The sequence below is a fragment of the Eptesicus fuscus genome, chromosome 11 (genome assembly GCF_027574615.1).
Source record: "Eptesicus fuscus isolate TK198812 chromosome 11, DD_ASM_mEF_20220401, whole genome shotgun sequence".
Taxonomy (NCBI): Eukaryota; Metazoa; Chordata; class Mammalia; order Chiroptera; family Vespertilionidae; genus Eptesicus; species Eptesicus fuscus.
In genome coordinates, this window is record NC_072483.1 from 84370837 (window position 1) to 84384485 (window position 13649).

Consider the following 13649-nt stretch of genomic DNA (forward strand, 5'->3'; position numbering starts at 1 on the left):
CAGCAGCAATTTGTGACCCAGGAATTTGTTATTAAATATTGACACTTCAATGGCTTTCCTGGTTGGTTATCTCCATTTGCTCACCTGTAAGTAAGGAGCTTTAAGGATGATCTCTAAGATATCTTTCAGCTGCTGAGATTGTAATTCTCTGTTTTGTAAGATGGGCAAATGTGTGATCTCTCTATGCTCCCCAAGCAGCAAGCCGTCATTCTAACCCAAATACTATTCATTGCATTCATTAGCTTAATAAATGCCTTTGACCGAGGGACTGACTTAATGATTGAATGCCACTGGGTTCCCAGCCCTAGGGATCACACAGACAGTTTCTGCCTATCAAGAGCTCATGCTCAGATGTAAGAACAGATGCGCTATTCAGCTCAACTTTTTTTTTTTGTTTTCAGTTAATTTTAGTTATTATAATAATAAAAACTTTATTTAATGCCTACTCTGTGTCAAGCACACTGTGGGGGTGTTATACAATGAATCTGTGTATACTACAAGGTAGATATTGTTGACGCTATTTTAAAGATTAAGAATTGAAGGCCTGCAGGTGACAAAACGTAGGTCTAGTCGACTCCTGTTCATATATATACTACGAGCTACGTGAGCTTTACTGATTCTAGACAGAAGAGCAGAATGGCACCAAAAGCTGATCTCAAATAAAGGCAGCAAGAGTTGACCATGTTTTCAGTTCATTCAGATAACAGACATTTATTGAGCATCTTCTTAATGTCCAACCTGTATTAGACACTGGGGATAAAATTAAAAAGCTAAGCATACTTCTGACCTGCTCTGATGCAATCAGTTAGCGTGAAGGAGGAAGACGTGTCACTAATAATTACAATGTAATAGGACCAATACTATGATGTAATAGCAACAGAGTGCTCTGGGATCCCCCAGGAGAGGGCTGCTAACTCTGGGACAGGTGACCCTTGAGCTAAGTCTTGAATAGGAATTCACCAGAAAGAAAGAAGAAGGAAGCTCTAAGCAGAGGGAACAGAAAGTGCAAAAGTCTAGAGCTATGAACACAATACAGTTTTGGGGGAATGAAGAGAAATTCTGTGTGGCTGAGTGTAGGGGGAGCTAGTGAGACTCAAGGTTAATGAAGCCATCGGGAGAGGTCAGCAGGAGCCATGTTGAAGAGTTAATTAAGAATTATCCTGCCCTGGCTGGTTTGGCTCAGCCTGCGGACTGAAGGATCCCAGGTTCGATTCTGGTCAAGGGCACATGCCTGGGTTGTGGGCTCGATCCCCAGTAGGGGGTGTGCAGGAGGCAGCCAATCAATGCTTCTCTCTCATCATTAATGTTTCTATCTCTCTCTCCCTCTCCCTTCTTCTCTGAAATGAATAAAAACATATTTTAAAAAAAAGCATTATCCTATGGCTGATGGAGACTTTCTAGGGAGGATAGTGACACCTTCTGCTTTGTTTTTTGACAAGACAGCCCTGGCTTCAGTGTGGAGCAGTGATGATCAGTCCTGGCTGTACATCAGAATAACATGGGGAGCTTTAAAAAAAATCCAGATGCCCAATGCTGCACACCTCCCAGTTTCTTCTCAATGGGACAAGAGTTCCCAGGGGAGGAACCCAAATGTAGGTGTTTTTAAAAAAACAACTCTCCAGGTAATTCCATTGTGCAGCCAAGGTTGAGAACCACTGGTATAGAGAATATTCCAGAAAGAAAGAATTGGTGGCTGGGAGGGCAACAAGGGGACCTCTGGACAAGGCCTGGAGAACAACTGCAGACTTGTGGGGCCCCAGCTCACACCTTCTGGTTCAGTAGTTCTGGGGTGAGGACTGAGAATTCGAATTTCCTAGGGGATGCTGATGCGGCAGGTGCGAACCACAGGTCTGTTACCTGGCAGTGGGGATGGAGAGGAGAAAACAGACTGGAAGGTATTTCAGAGGTAGGGAGAGGGGGCCAGTCAACTGGGTGGAGAGTGAGGCTATTGACCAAAATGGGAACGAAGAGGCCTGTTTTGCTTTGTATATGATATGGGGGAGAATACGTTCAGACATGGAGCACTTGACATATTTGTCAGAAATATCTAAGTGAAGGCATCTTTTCTAGCTATCAAGAAGAAATGAGGCAAATTCTGGGACAAATCAGGACCTCAGACTTAGCCTAACTCAAGATAGATAAGACTGATATATAGCTTGTGAATATATATTACTTCTACTGGCGCCACTTTTTCCCCCTGATGACAATATGACTAATCAACAAAAGACTATGATGGTGTCTTTTTAGCCACTATGCAAAGAAAAAGATCTCATTACACATAACCCATTAAACTCCGTTGCTAACTACACGTAGATCAAATGTTATACTGCCTCCACCAGGTTTTTCCATTTATCTTCACATATGAATTTGAAAAGCAAATATGACCTTTATTTCTTTGTGTGTGTATATGTATGTTTCTTTAATTAAAATTTTTTGTTGTTGTTGACTTTAGGGAGAGAGAGAAAGAAAAACACTGATTTGTTGTTCCACTTATTTATGCATTCGTTGGTTGATTCTTGTATGTGCCCTGACCAGGGATGGAACCCACAACCTTGGCATATGAGGATGATGCTGTAACCAACTGAGCTACCCAGCCATGAGTTCTTTGTCTATATTGATAGTTATTATGTTTGCCTCTTATTTGTGAGCCAAGTTCAAGGCAGTTGGCCATGGCTCTGTTTTCCTAGGGGTGAGCAAGAGGGGGATGGATTTTGTGACTTCCAATTCCGGCACCCTGTGAATGTGCCTCTGATTCTGTGGCAGTTTTGCCAGAAGGATCTCCAGGGGCTGGCAACACTGGGAAAGTTTTCTTGCCCATTTTAATTTAACTTTTTTAGAGTACATTTCTATCAAAAAACAGTGAGGCTTTATTGTCAGAGCTATGTCTTAAAGCCATTTCCAATCTTGTTTCTTATTCCTCACTTGACAAGTGCTGTCACAGGGCTCCATCACTCCTAGGCTAACAGCTACCAATAAACAGAAAATTATTTCCAACCAGCTAACATGCTGTTTACTTTCCGGAAAAATTGCACTATCCAATCTGACAGTTGATCAAGGGGTACCCTGCTGCTGTCAGCAGGGAGAAATGTTTAAACACACAGATAGGAGTTTAAACATTTTCTCATTATCACAGAATAAGGGGGAAAAACACAAATAAATAAATAAGTAAAAATGGCATCCAGACTCTCCAACCCCCTGCTGGGAGAGTAATGAAGCTGTGTCACGTGACCAGAAGAAGCGGGCTTTTATCTCCAGCCCCAGTATCGGTGCTCAAGTGACACCTGTCACATGACCCAACTTCAGTCTTTTATCTGCCTTCCCTAGCCACACTTTTGGGGAATTGTCTTTTTGAGAGATGTGTGGTCTGTTGTGGTCATTGTAGTGGGCTCTGTAGTTAGTGCTATTAGCTTGGTGTTTTGCGTAGTCTGCCTCAAATCCTCTAGATCTTTCCTCAAACGTTATTTAAATATAACAAATGAAAAAAACACCTATAAACTAAAAGACAAAAAAAATTTTTAGAGAAGACACTCACACAAAAACCCAACAATGCTGTTATTATTTTTCATACAAGCTTGCAGGAATTAAAATTTGTCTAGAGAGAAAAATATCTGTATTTCAAAGGACTATCTTTCATTTTTGAATGTTTAATAGAGCAAGAGATTAATAAAACCCAAGTACACTTTGTTATAAAAGTGCCTGCAACTTTAACTAGCTAGGCTCACTGTGCTGATCCATTGTCTTATTATTTTTTTACTCCTCCATGGAGGACATGCTCATTGATTTTTAGAGAGAGGAGAAGAGAAACATCGGTGTGAAAGAGAAACATCGATCAGTTGCCTTCCACATGTGCCCTGACCAGGGCCCGAGATTGAACCTGAAACCTAGGTATGTGCCCTGACCAGGAACCGAACCTGCGATCTTTTGGTGTACATGGTGACACTCCCCATGCATGAAGCCATTGAATTCGGGTCTTCAGTTCCTTACAGCTCAATATATCCTGTGTCTTCTATATTTCCCTCGATGTCTTCTCATCCCCTCGGTTGCCTGCCTGGCAAACTCTCACTTCAAGATAAGGCTTAACTGTCATCTCTTCTGTGATAGGCCACACTGATATGTTGTCATTGGTCTTGTATTTATTTCCATCTAACTCTCCATTAGACTATAGGACCCCTGGAGGGACTATTAATTTTTGTATTTCTAGTGCCTAGATGTGTATTGAATGAATTAATCAATAGATGGGTTGGTTTACTTTATATTTTGGCTCAATTTTGGGCTCCCACAAGATTTTATTGTAGTGTCCAATGTTAGCTCTTAAGATAGAAACACAATTTTACAAGCATGTTAATAAACTTGAATGAATTCATTACTGAACACCTCAGATCTTACACCAGGTGCTGTTATTCTACTTAGGGAGAGAGAAGCGTGAGTAGAAGAGAATATGAATAGCTTCAGACAGGAAGGACTAAAATAAAACTACTCTGGGAATTCATTTACGAAAGGTGTCAAGGGTAACAAAAAGGTGTTAATCCTCTGTGTCAATGTAACCTTCAGGAAAAGACCTTCGGTTCTAAGAAATGGAACCGCTCTGAGTGATGTATTTTCTTCCAGAAGGTAACCAGAGATTTCATTTAAAAAAGGTGAAACTTTTGCCAAAACCAGTTTGGCTCAGTGGATAGAGCGTCGGCCTGCGGACTGAAGGGTCCCAGGTTCGATTCCGATCAAGGGCATGTACCTTGGTTGTGGGCACATCCCCGGTGGGAGGTGTGCAGGAGGCAGCTGATCGATGTTTCTCTCTCATCGATGTTTCTAACTCTCTATCCTTCTCAATTCCTCTCTGTAAAAAATCAATAAAATATATTATAAAAAAAAAAAGGTGAAACTTTTGGAGAATAACACCAAGGTGGTATTAGAGGTACACTGAAAATATCAAGAAATGTTAGAAGATATCATTACCAACTCATAAAAATCCCAAGCACTGGTCAGCACTGTTCAACAGCACGTTCTTCAACGATGAAAACGTTGTGTATCTGCATTGGGCATTAAGGTAGCCTCTAGCCACATGTGGTTATTGAGCCCTTGAGATGTGGTTAGTGGGACTGAGGAACTGAATGTTGAACTTAATTAAATGTAAATATGAATTTACATGTAGCTGGTAGCTACCATGTTGGACAGTGCAGGTATATGTTTTACTTGCCCTGGTGCTGCTAGTCAGGATAGGCTAGACTATATTGCAGTAACAACCCCAAAATATTAGTGGCTTAAAGCAATAAAGCTTTATTCCTCTTTCCCGCCACACATCCATCATATGTCATCAGGGGACTCTCTTCTACGTCTCTCCATTCTGGGGCCACCCTGAATGCTTCCGGTCATTGTAACAGGGGGAAAAGAAGAATGATCTGGAGGGTCTTGCTCTGGCAATCAAATGAATGCTGGGCCTGGAAGTGACACATACCACCTCCACTCACAATTCACTGGCCAGCACTAAGATAGCCCTATCCACCCACAGAGGGCCCGGAAGTGCCATCCGGTTATGGAGCTCTGCAGACAAATATTAGGTGAGTAGCACTCGTGAGTGAGTAAGGAAGCATCACTGAAATAACTCACATTTCACATTGAACAAAATTAAATTACGTTTTAAAAAGTCAGGTGCATGTCATACAAAAGAATCAAAAAAACATGGGAGGAAGAACATCTGCACAAACACCAGCCGTGCTCCTTTCACAGAATCAAGGAAGAAAGAGTGGAATGGCATTTTGGTGTTTTATGTATAACTTTTATTAAGCTTTTAAAGAAGTGAATTTATGAATTAAAGATAAAGAAGGAAGCATAAGCATAATTTATCTTCCATTATAATTAAAGAGGATAATTTCGATGATTTCTATTTTTTTTAAAAAATCCCTTTTTAACAATAAAATAAATCTACCCATTCTTGCAACAATAGGATCTTACTATAATTCTAAGTGTAGTCTGTCAACAGCTGTTCAAAAGCCATTGTTAGACAATGTTGGAATTAGAGGGGACCTTAGAGATCAGCTAACCTAATCTCCAATAGGAGGGTCCCTCCTACAGCTTTCCGTATCTCCTGGGTGCAGAGGAACCCCACTGGAGTGTGGCACTCATTCCACTGGTGGCAGGTGGAAGTGTTGGAGAACTCTTCCTGCTGTGTAGACAGCAGTATCTCTGAGCTTTCTATGTATTTGTCCTGGCTCCACAGCCACCCAGCATAGGGCAAACCACTTTGCTCTGTGAGAACCCTCAACCCTCTGGATGGACTTTCTCTGTCCCCTGGGTCTTCTCTCTGGAGCTATTCTTCCTTGTGCCTTGGTCCCCATGCCCTCTATTCTCCTAGTAGCCCTTCTTGAAGCACATGGCACAGAGTTGGGGCTAGGGGCGCAAAAAACACAGACTTTGGGGACAGAGTCTGAGCATCAAATCCTAGTTATTTAAATTTGATTCTGTGTTCTTCTCTGTGAAGTGGGGAATAGCTACATCCACCTCTTAGTCTATGAGGATCAAACAGAATTGGATCTATAAACAAATAAATGCACAAGAAATATTTACTTCCATGTGGTGTTTCTTTCAAAGTGTGATGGATAGAGTTAAACTTCATCGTTTTGATGTGATCCTCATCAGAGGAGTAAACTCCATCCCCTCTCTGTGACACCATCATATTCCTTTATTTATATCACTTAAGAGTATAGCATTATCTTTTGTGGACAGTCAGACATACTATTAATTCATATTGTACCAATTTCCACTAAGTCACAGTCTTACTTAACTTGTTGACATTTTAAGCCTTAAGTGTAAGAAGTTCAATCAGATGAAACTTGATTGGAATAAAGGTTGTATTGGCTTGTTGCAAATTAGTTATTTACATGTTGTTTGTTTTTAAGACTTTATTTTTCTAGAGCAACTTTAGGTTCAGAGAAATATTCAGCAGAAGTTACAGAGAGTTCCCATATACCCTAGCCCCCACCAGGCATGGCCTTCCCCATTATCAACATCCCCAACAGAGTGGTACATTTGTTATAGTTGATGAACCTACATTGACACATCATTATCGACCAAAGTCTACTAGTATAGTTTACATTAGGATTCACTCTTGGGGCTGTACATTCTATGGATTTGGACAAATTTATAATGACATGTCTCTGCCAGTATAGTATCATACATACTAGTAGTTTCGCTGCCCTAAGAACCCTCTGTGTTCTGTCTTTTCATCATCTCCTGCCTCCTAACCCCTGGCAACGCCTGATCCTTTCACTGTCTCCATAGTTTTGTACCTTAACTCTGGTGTACTATCTTGGAGGAGTTAACTTCTCTGAGCTTCAGTTTTCTCCTTTGTAAAATGGAACTAATAAATGAATAATAACAGTATTTACTTCAGTGGGTTGTATGAATAAATTATGTGCCTTCTCTGATTTTTACTCAACTGATTAATAAAAATATTTGACCAGAATGGGACTCAAGACTGAACCTTGTAACACACCACTATCAGCCTTTCTCTAGGTTGAATAACCACTGTTCTTTGAATTCACATATCTGTCCCATCACCTAGCCCACACAGTTTTGTATTTCAGGTATACCTGGACAGGCTTTGTCACATGCCTTACCAAAACCAAGTACTCACTAAGGTAGATTTTGTTGGACTGTTTGTATCCCATTTCCCTCCTTCCATCTCAGATTTTGGGTGGATAGGTACTATTTTTTAATTCTTTCTTAATTAGTTCCTCCTTGTTCTTCTGAAGGATCCATAAAGGTCTCTGGTTTCCAGGCTACCACATTTCCCGAGGAGATGATCCTTTGACAAAGTAATTTGAGTTGTCCTGGCTTCTTTCGGAAGGAGTCATTGTAGAAGATGATACGTGTGTTAGCCGAGACAAATCTCCCATTTCATTTCAGGGTCACGTGTGTGCACATATGCATGCACGTCTGATGGTGCAACAGCACTTGAATTACGTCTTTGGAACTCTTTGCTCCTATCTGTCTACCCAGTATCTCCACCATCAAATCAGAGCTTAGGTTCCTCATCACTTTCGCAATCATCACAGACAATTAGGATTCAATAGAAGGAGATAAACTGAAATTTAATTCTAAGCAGCAGCTCAGTCCAAACTCCTAAAATCTGGCTGGGTGGGGCGGTAATGTGTTTTGATAGTGCAGGAAGGGAGGGAAGGAGTGCCCTAAGAAATCATAACAAAGAGTTTTAAGCAAGTCCTTTGGCTGACAACTTTATCCAAGAAGCCATCTTCTCTGGAGGCTGTTTTAAACCTTAGACGAATCCTCTCCTTGCCACAGAAGTCCTTTTGTTGGAGGAATTGTCAGTGAACACAGGAGTGACCGGCTTCCCTAAGCACAAGCCCAGACTCCGAATTCTTTCCATTGTCAGTCTCCCGTCTGTCCCGTTGTCCTTCCTGCCCAGGGATCTCTCCATCAGATAACGAAAGGGACAGAATGATTCAGAAGTCCTCTTCTCAGACTGTTTCAGTATGTCTAATGTTTGAGCCAATCACTGTGAAATTCTAGGCAAATGACAATAGCAGTAGCCGTCCATTGCTTTTTCTTCAAGTATGATGTACCGTGGACATAATACATTTAAGATATTTCGAGTCACAGGTGATATTTAAAATCCCGGTCCAGTGTGGAGTTAAATTAGAAACTTCTCAGTAAGCGGAAGCAAATTAAAACGGAAACAGCAGTAATGTAGCCCTGGACGTAAATGAAGAATAAACAAAGTAAACATAATAATGACATTGTACAGATTGAGTAAGGAGAACCTGTTAAAGATTATTGCAAAGTTATTGATGGAATTACATCTATTGATAGAAAAGGTGATAATAAATTGTAACAGAGGCAGCAGCTTACCCTGGGAAATAAGAACTAGGTAAACTTTTAAAATAATCAAAATCTATCTTTGGATCTACAGACTACAGTTGCACCAACTCACACCCCACTGTTCAAAACACACCGAGCTTTGAAATAAGATGTGTAAAGTGCCTGGCATGTGGTATAGGCCCAGTAAATCTTAGTGCCCCTCTATGTCTCCACTGTAGACACCATATACATTTTTACTATATCTGAAACTGACATTTTGAGGGTCTTTTAAGAGTCTTAATATTGAGGCACTGCTGCCAGTTATAAGTCCTAATACCCCAATTTACATTTTGAATCTCTTGAAAAGTGAATATTTTAACATAAATTCAATTTAGTGGAAAAGACTTTCAGGCCCCAAGTGTCCACTGATTACCACTTTAGTCTCTTTAACTTCCAGATTTTGCTGATACCAAGCCATTTATTAAGCAGTTTAATTGCTTTAGCTTTCCCCTTTTGTGGTTCATCTCCGATGGGTTTTATCTCCTTGCACTAGTACCAGGGGCCCAGGGACAGGGTGAGATTACTCCAGGAGAGGCCCCGCCCGCCTTCAATTGTTGGCATAGGCATCAGGTTTGCCACCCTGCATTTAACCGATTTTCCCTTGTGACCAATTCACATCTACAGGTAACAATTCTTCGTGAAAAGTCACTATTGGTCAGAGAGGCAGGTTCTAAATAAAACAAAGTAACAACAATAGAAGTGATAAGAATGCTTAATGTGGCACCACCATCTGAAACCATCTCCATCCCTGTCGTTGATAATTCTATGAAGCACAAATCCCTCACTGTATAGAAGGTAGCTAAAGTAATTCTATTCTCATAACTAGTGGGTTTTAAATGGCCTAATTACACAATATAATCTCTGCTCTAGAAAACATTCTGCTTGGCAAATTTCACATTATTGTATTGCCTGTTGTAATTCCAATTATATATTGTCAAACTACAAACTTAGGTATTTCATAAAATGCTCTGAGTAATAGCTATAATTCTAAACATCCCTGATCCTTCCAAATTTCTAAGATTCCTGTAAGATCCAGAGGGGAGACTCCTAGATGCGTACGTCATGTCTTTAAATATCAACAGCCAAAGAGAGGGCCGAGACAAAGTGGCCAAGAGCTGAATGCTGCCGTGTGAACAAAGTTGGGGTGTGGGTGAGTATGCCAGTGGTGACCATTCAGGCCCCAAAAGTTCTGTCAGGAAGCATAGCCAAGCGTGGTTGCCCAATGGGTGGCCAAACCATAGTCTAAGGTTTGTGGCTTGGGATAGAGCCAGAGTCACCTAAAAGGAGGGCTGGCTGGCTCTCTGCGTGGGTCCCACCTTGATCCCTCTGTTTAGACTATTTCCCCTCCGCCCTCCACGGGAGGCCTGGTGCGAGGAGTGCTCCTGCAGCATCTAGGGGTGTCTGTACTACGGTACCTTTGGGGGGTGTCCCACCTGGCTTCCTGCGCCTGCAGCAGCACTACCTTTAGGGTAGCTTTGGGGGAATCCTTCACAGCACCTCGTCCTCCTCAAGATGACTGTGGAAGGCTGGGCTACACCTGGTTGCTAGAGGGGTCTCTTGAGAGCAGCTGTGTCTGGGACATTTGTGGATGGCTCCTGCCTGTCCATCAGGTCCTTTTGAGCTCACCCTGACTGAAAGGACTCCCTGTAACAACTGCACAGAAGGGGTAGTCTAAGGAGCCTGTAGTAGTGATGACTGGATTCTCATAGGCCTCTGAAACCCTCTCCTTGTCAGGGCCAGGCTCTGGACCAGGTCTTCTCTGGCATTTGGAGGCAGGTCAGGTGGTCGCTTGCACCGCCACAGCGACCAAGCATCCTGGCTCCCCTGGAACTGGGCCAGTGTTAGCACCGAATGTCCCACAGTCCCAAGACACCCCTCAGGCTCAAGCGAATAGGGATGACTGTGTCCTATTGGCGGACAGAGGAAATGCTGTAGTTAAGGGAATACAGGTTGACAGCTGTAACCCTTTATTCCACACGTGTCAGCTGAAGGCCTCCCCATGACCTTTCAGCTTTGTCTTAGGAGCCTTGCTACTCCTCTGGGAGTGGGAGAGACAGGTGGTGCCCAGCATCGCCCTCTTTCACAGCCGGAGGAGGCGGGGCTGCAGGTCGCTAGAGTGGGAATGAAGTGCCAGACGCAGAGCAGAGGTGCACAGAGTCCGTGCACCAGGGCCTCCCCCTGGGCGGCGATCACTTCTCAATGCTGACCACCAGGAGCCTATCTGTTGGGACCACTTACCTGAAGGATCTGGGCGATGTCGCCCTTTCTTCTCACCAGCATTTGCTAAAGTGGGCTGTGCGGTGGCCTTTCCGGTAGGAAGCCAGAAGGTCATACATCTCTGGCTTCAGCCTCACTCCGGAAACTGTAAACAAAGACTCCTCTGTGTGGGGAAAAGGGAGAAAAGCACCAACGTGTGATTTCCTGGGATTTCACGGTGTACTTTTTATGTCTTTGTAATATTTGTCACCTGAAGAGACGTCAAAACGTGAGCCAGACTTACACATGAATAAATTACACTGACTCATGGATAACTGACTTCACTGATTCTAACATCTGTCAAGCAGCTCCTGCTCAATCCACTTCAATGCATGTTTACCAAATGAACATTCTAGTAAGGCCTAGGTGTGGAAGGTGGTAAATGTAGGAATAGAACAGGGAGACACACACACTAACGAACAAGGGCCAAAAGTGAGGTGCAAACAAAGAACCAGGACAGCCCCACCCTCCCGTCTACCAAGGAGCCTGGGAAACGCATGGGCAAGGCCCTTGGAGCCTTGAAGGATGACTCTGTCAATAGTCAAGGGCTTCTAGGGAGGGCATTCCTGGCTGAGGGATCAGCCCGAGGAAAGGCATGAAGGAAGGAAAGTGTTTGAGAGAACTGTCAGTAATTGTGCATGGTTAGAGAAAGGCGAACTGGAAGATAAAATTGGAAAAACAGAACCAGAAGGTGAAGGGAGTTAGTTATCAAGCCCAGGAGTCTGAACATTTGTCCCAGTGACGATAGGCAATGGGCGCCATGCTGGGCTAGGTATGTTCTGGAAAGTTTCAGACCCTGTTACATTAGATACCTTAGGCATTCTATTTAAATAGACTCTAAATACAACTTTTGTAAATTAAAACTTTCTTTGAAAAACATATATGACATTTGTCATCTGACTCATGTATTTGGGTAGGCAGAGTGCGGGCTGTTCGTGTGGTTACAACGCCTGTGTCTGACAAGTGTGTCGTTCCTGGTGCTTCCTATGCTGACGTCATGGGCCGAGACCTCCTGAAGGTAACATGTTAAGGGGCTCATCTGCAAAATGGGGATAATACAACGTCCTGGCAGATTGTTCTACGTCTGAAGAAGATCTATACGAAACATCTTGGGTGGATCCTGATACACTATATACTTTTAACAACGACAGCCGTTGTTACAAACATCAGCACAGATTTCAGCTGAGAGAAAGCAAGAGGCAACAGCCACATTGTCACGAAGCACACCCACAACCTCCTCAGGACATCTTTCCCCGCAGGCATGGCTTTGCCAGGCTCACCACCGGCGCAAACCTGCGTGGCTGTAAATGTCGCACAGTTTACCGAAAGAGAAGCTTCCAGATCTGGCGCACCGAGAGCCTAAAACTCCTGAATAATACTGGTTGCTGGGAACTGCTCACACCCGAAGGGAGGAACTAAACCTGCAGAGTGGGCTCTGCCTGGCTCGGCCTACACTTAGGCTGTGAGTGATCTGTGGCCTGACTGACCCCTTGGGCTTGGAATCACATACTTTCCGGGGTTGAAAGGGGAGACATCAAGTTTGGTTGATACGCCTAATACATTTCCAAAGGTACATTTTAATAGGCAATTTCATATTCAACTTCCTTTTTAGCTCATGCCATAGCATAAACAGTCAAGCAGCTAAAATAAACAGTGCAGAAACTATGGATTACTCTCAAATCAACTCAAGTCCAAACCGTCTTGGGAACTTCCCTCAGGGGGGGAGTGTCCTCTGGCCTTGGGGACAGTGACATGAAGGTCCCCCCAGGCTTCCTCGCCCCTCAAGAGCAGCAGCTCCTCAAAAGCAAGGAGAGAGGGAAGAGGGAGAGGGGGGAGAGAAAGGGAGTGAGGGGGAAAACAGGGAAGAGAGAGAGAGAGAGAGAGAGAGAGAGAGAGAGAGAGAGAGAGAGAGAGAGATTATCTGACGGAACAGTCCTGGGAAAGCAATCAGTTAATCAAAAGGATTCCAATTTGGCCACGGACTGCCCCCCTCTCCTTCCCAATTCATGGGGGGGGGGGGGGGGGGGAGGGGGGGCAGAAAAAAAAGAAAAGAGAAAAAGAAAGAAGGAAAGAAGCATCTGAGCAGCTATCCTGCAGCAATCTCACAAACGCAAAGCCTTCCACAGGCTGACTCCTCATTAGCTTACTGAATCTGACAGCATAATTATCGCAGCCGCTCGCACTTAGAATAAATAAATACGAAAGTGGGTGTTTAAACACTTTTTGAGAAGAATTTGCAGTCATCTAGGCAGTCAGTAGGACAAGTTTATTTAAAACTTTTAGAGTTTTCTGTATTCAGATCATTTCAGAACGGGATAATGAGATAGTTGTCTTTCAGTCTAATTGAGTTCCTAAGCTCCTGTCACCCCTTTCCAACTTTGCTTTAACTTTCCTTCCTTTAGAAATCCGATCCTGCTGTCTCCACTTACTCTTCCTGGCTGAGAACGGGGGAAGGCGCAGGGCACTGGAGTGCAGAAAGCGACTTAATGGGATTGAGGAGCTAAATAACCTTTCAAGGA

General features: G+C 43.2%; 1 protein-coding gene across 2 annotated transcripts in view; it reads right to left on the reverse strand.

Annotated features, from left to right (window-relative positions):
• Positions 1–11144: 11144 nt before the first annotated feature.
• CDK15 (cyclin dependent kinase 15) overlaps positions 11145–13649 on the reverse strand; it is a 69278-nt gene continuing 66773 nt past the window's right edge. Inside the window, exon 13 of one of the 2 annotated variants that reach the window (XM_054723316.1) lies at positions 11145–11236. In XM_054723316.1, coding sequence (XP_054579291.1) covers positions 11145–11236 — 92 coding nt within the window. Of the gene's footprint in view, positions 11255–13649 lie in introns of both variants that reach the window. The other variant, XM_028153082.2, reaches the window with a different exon arrangement.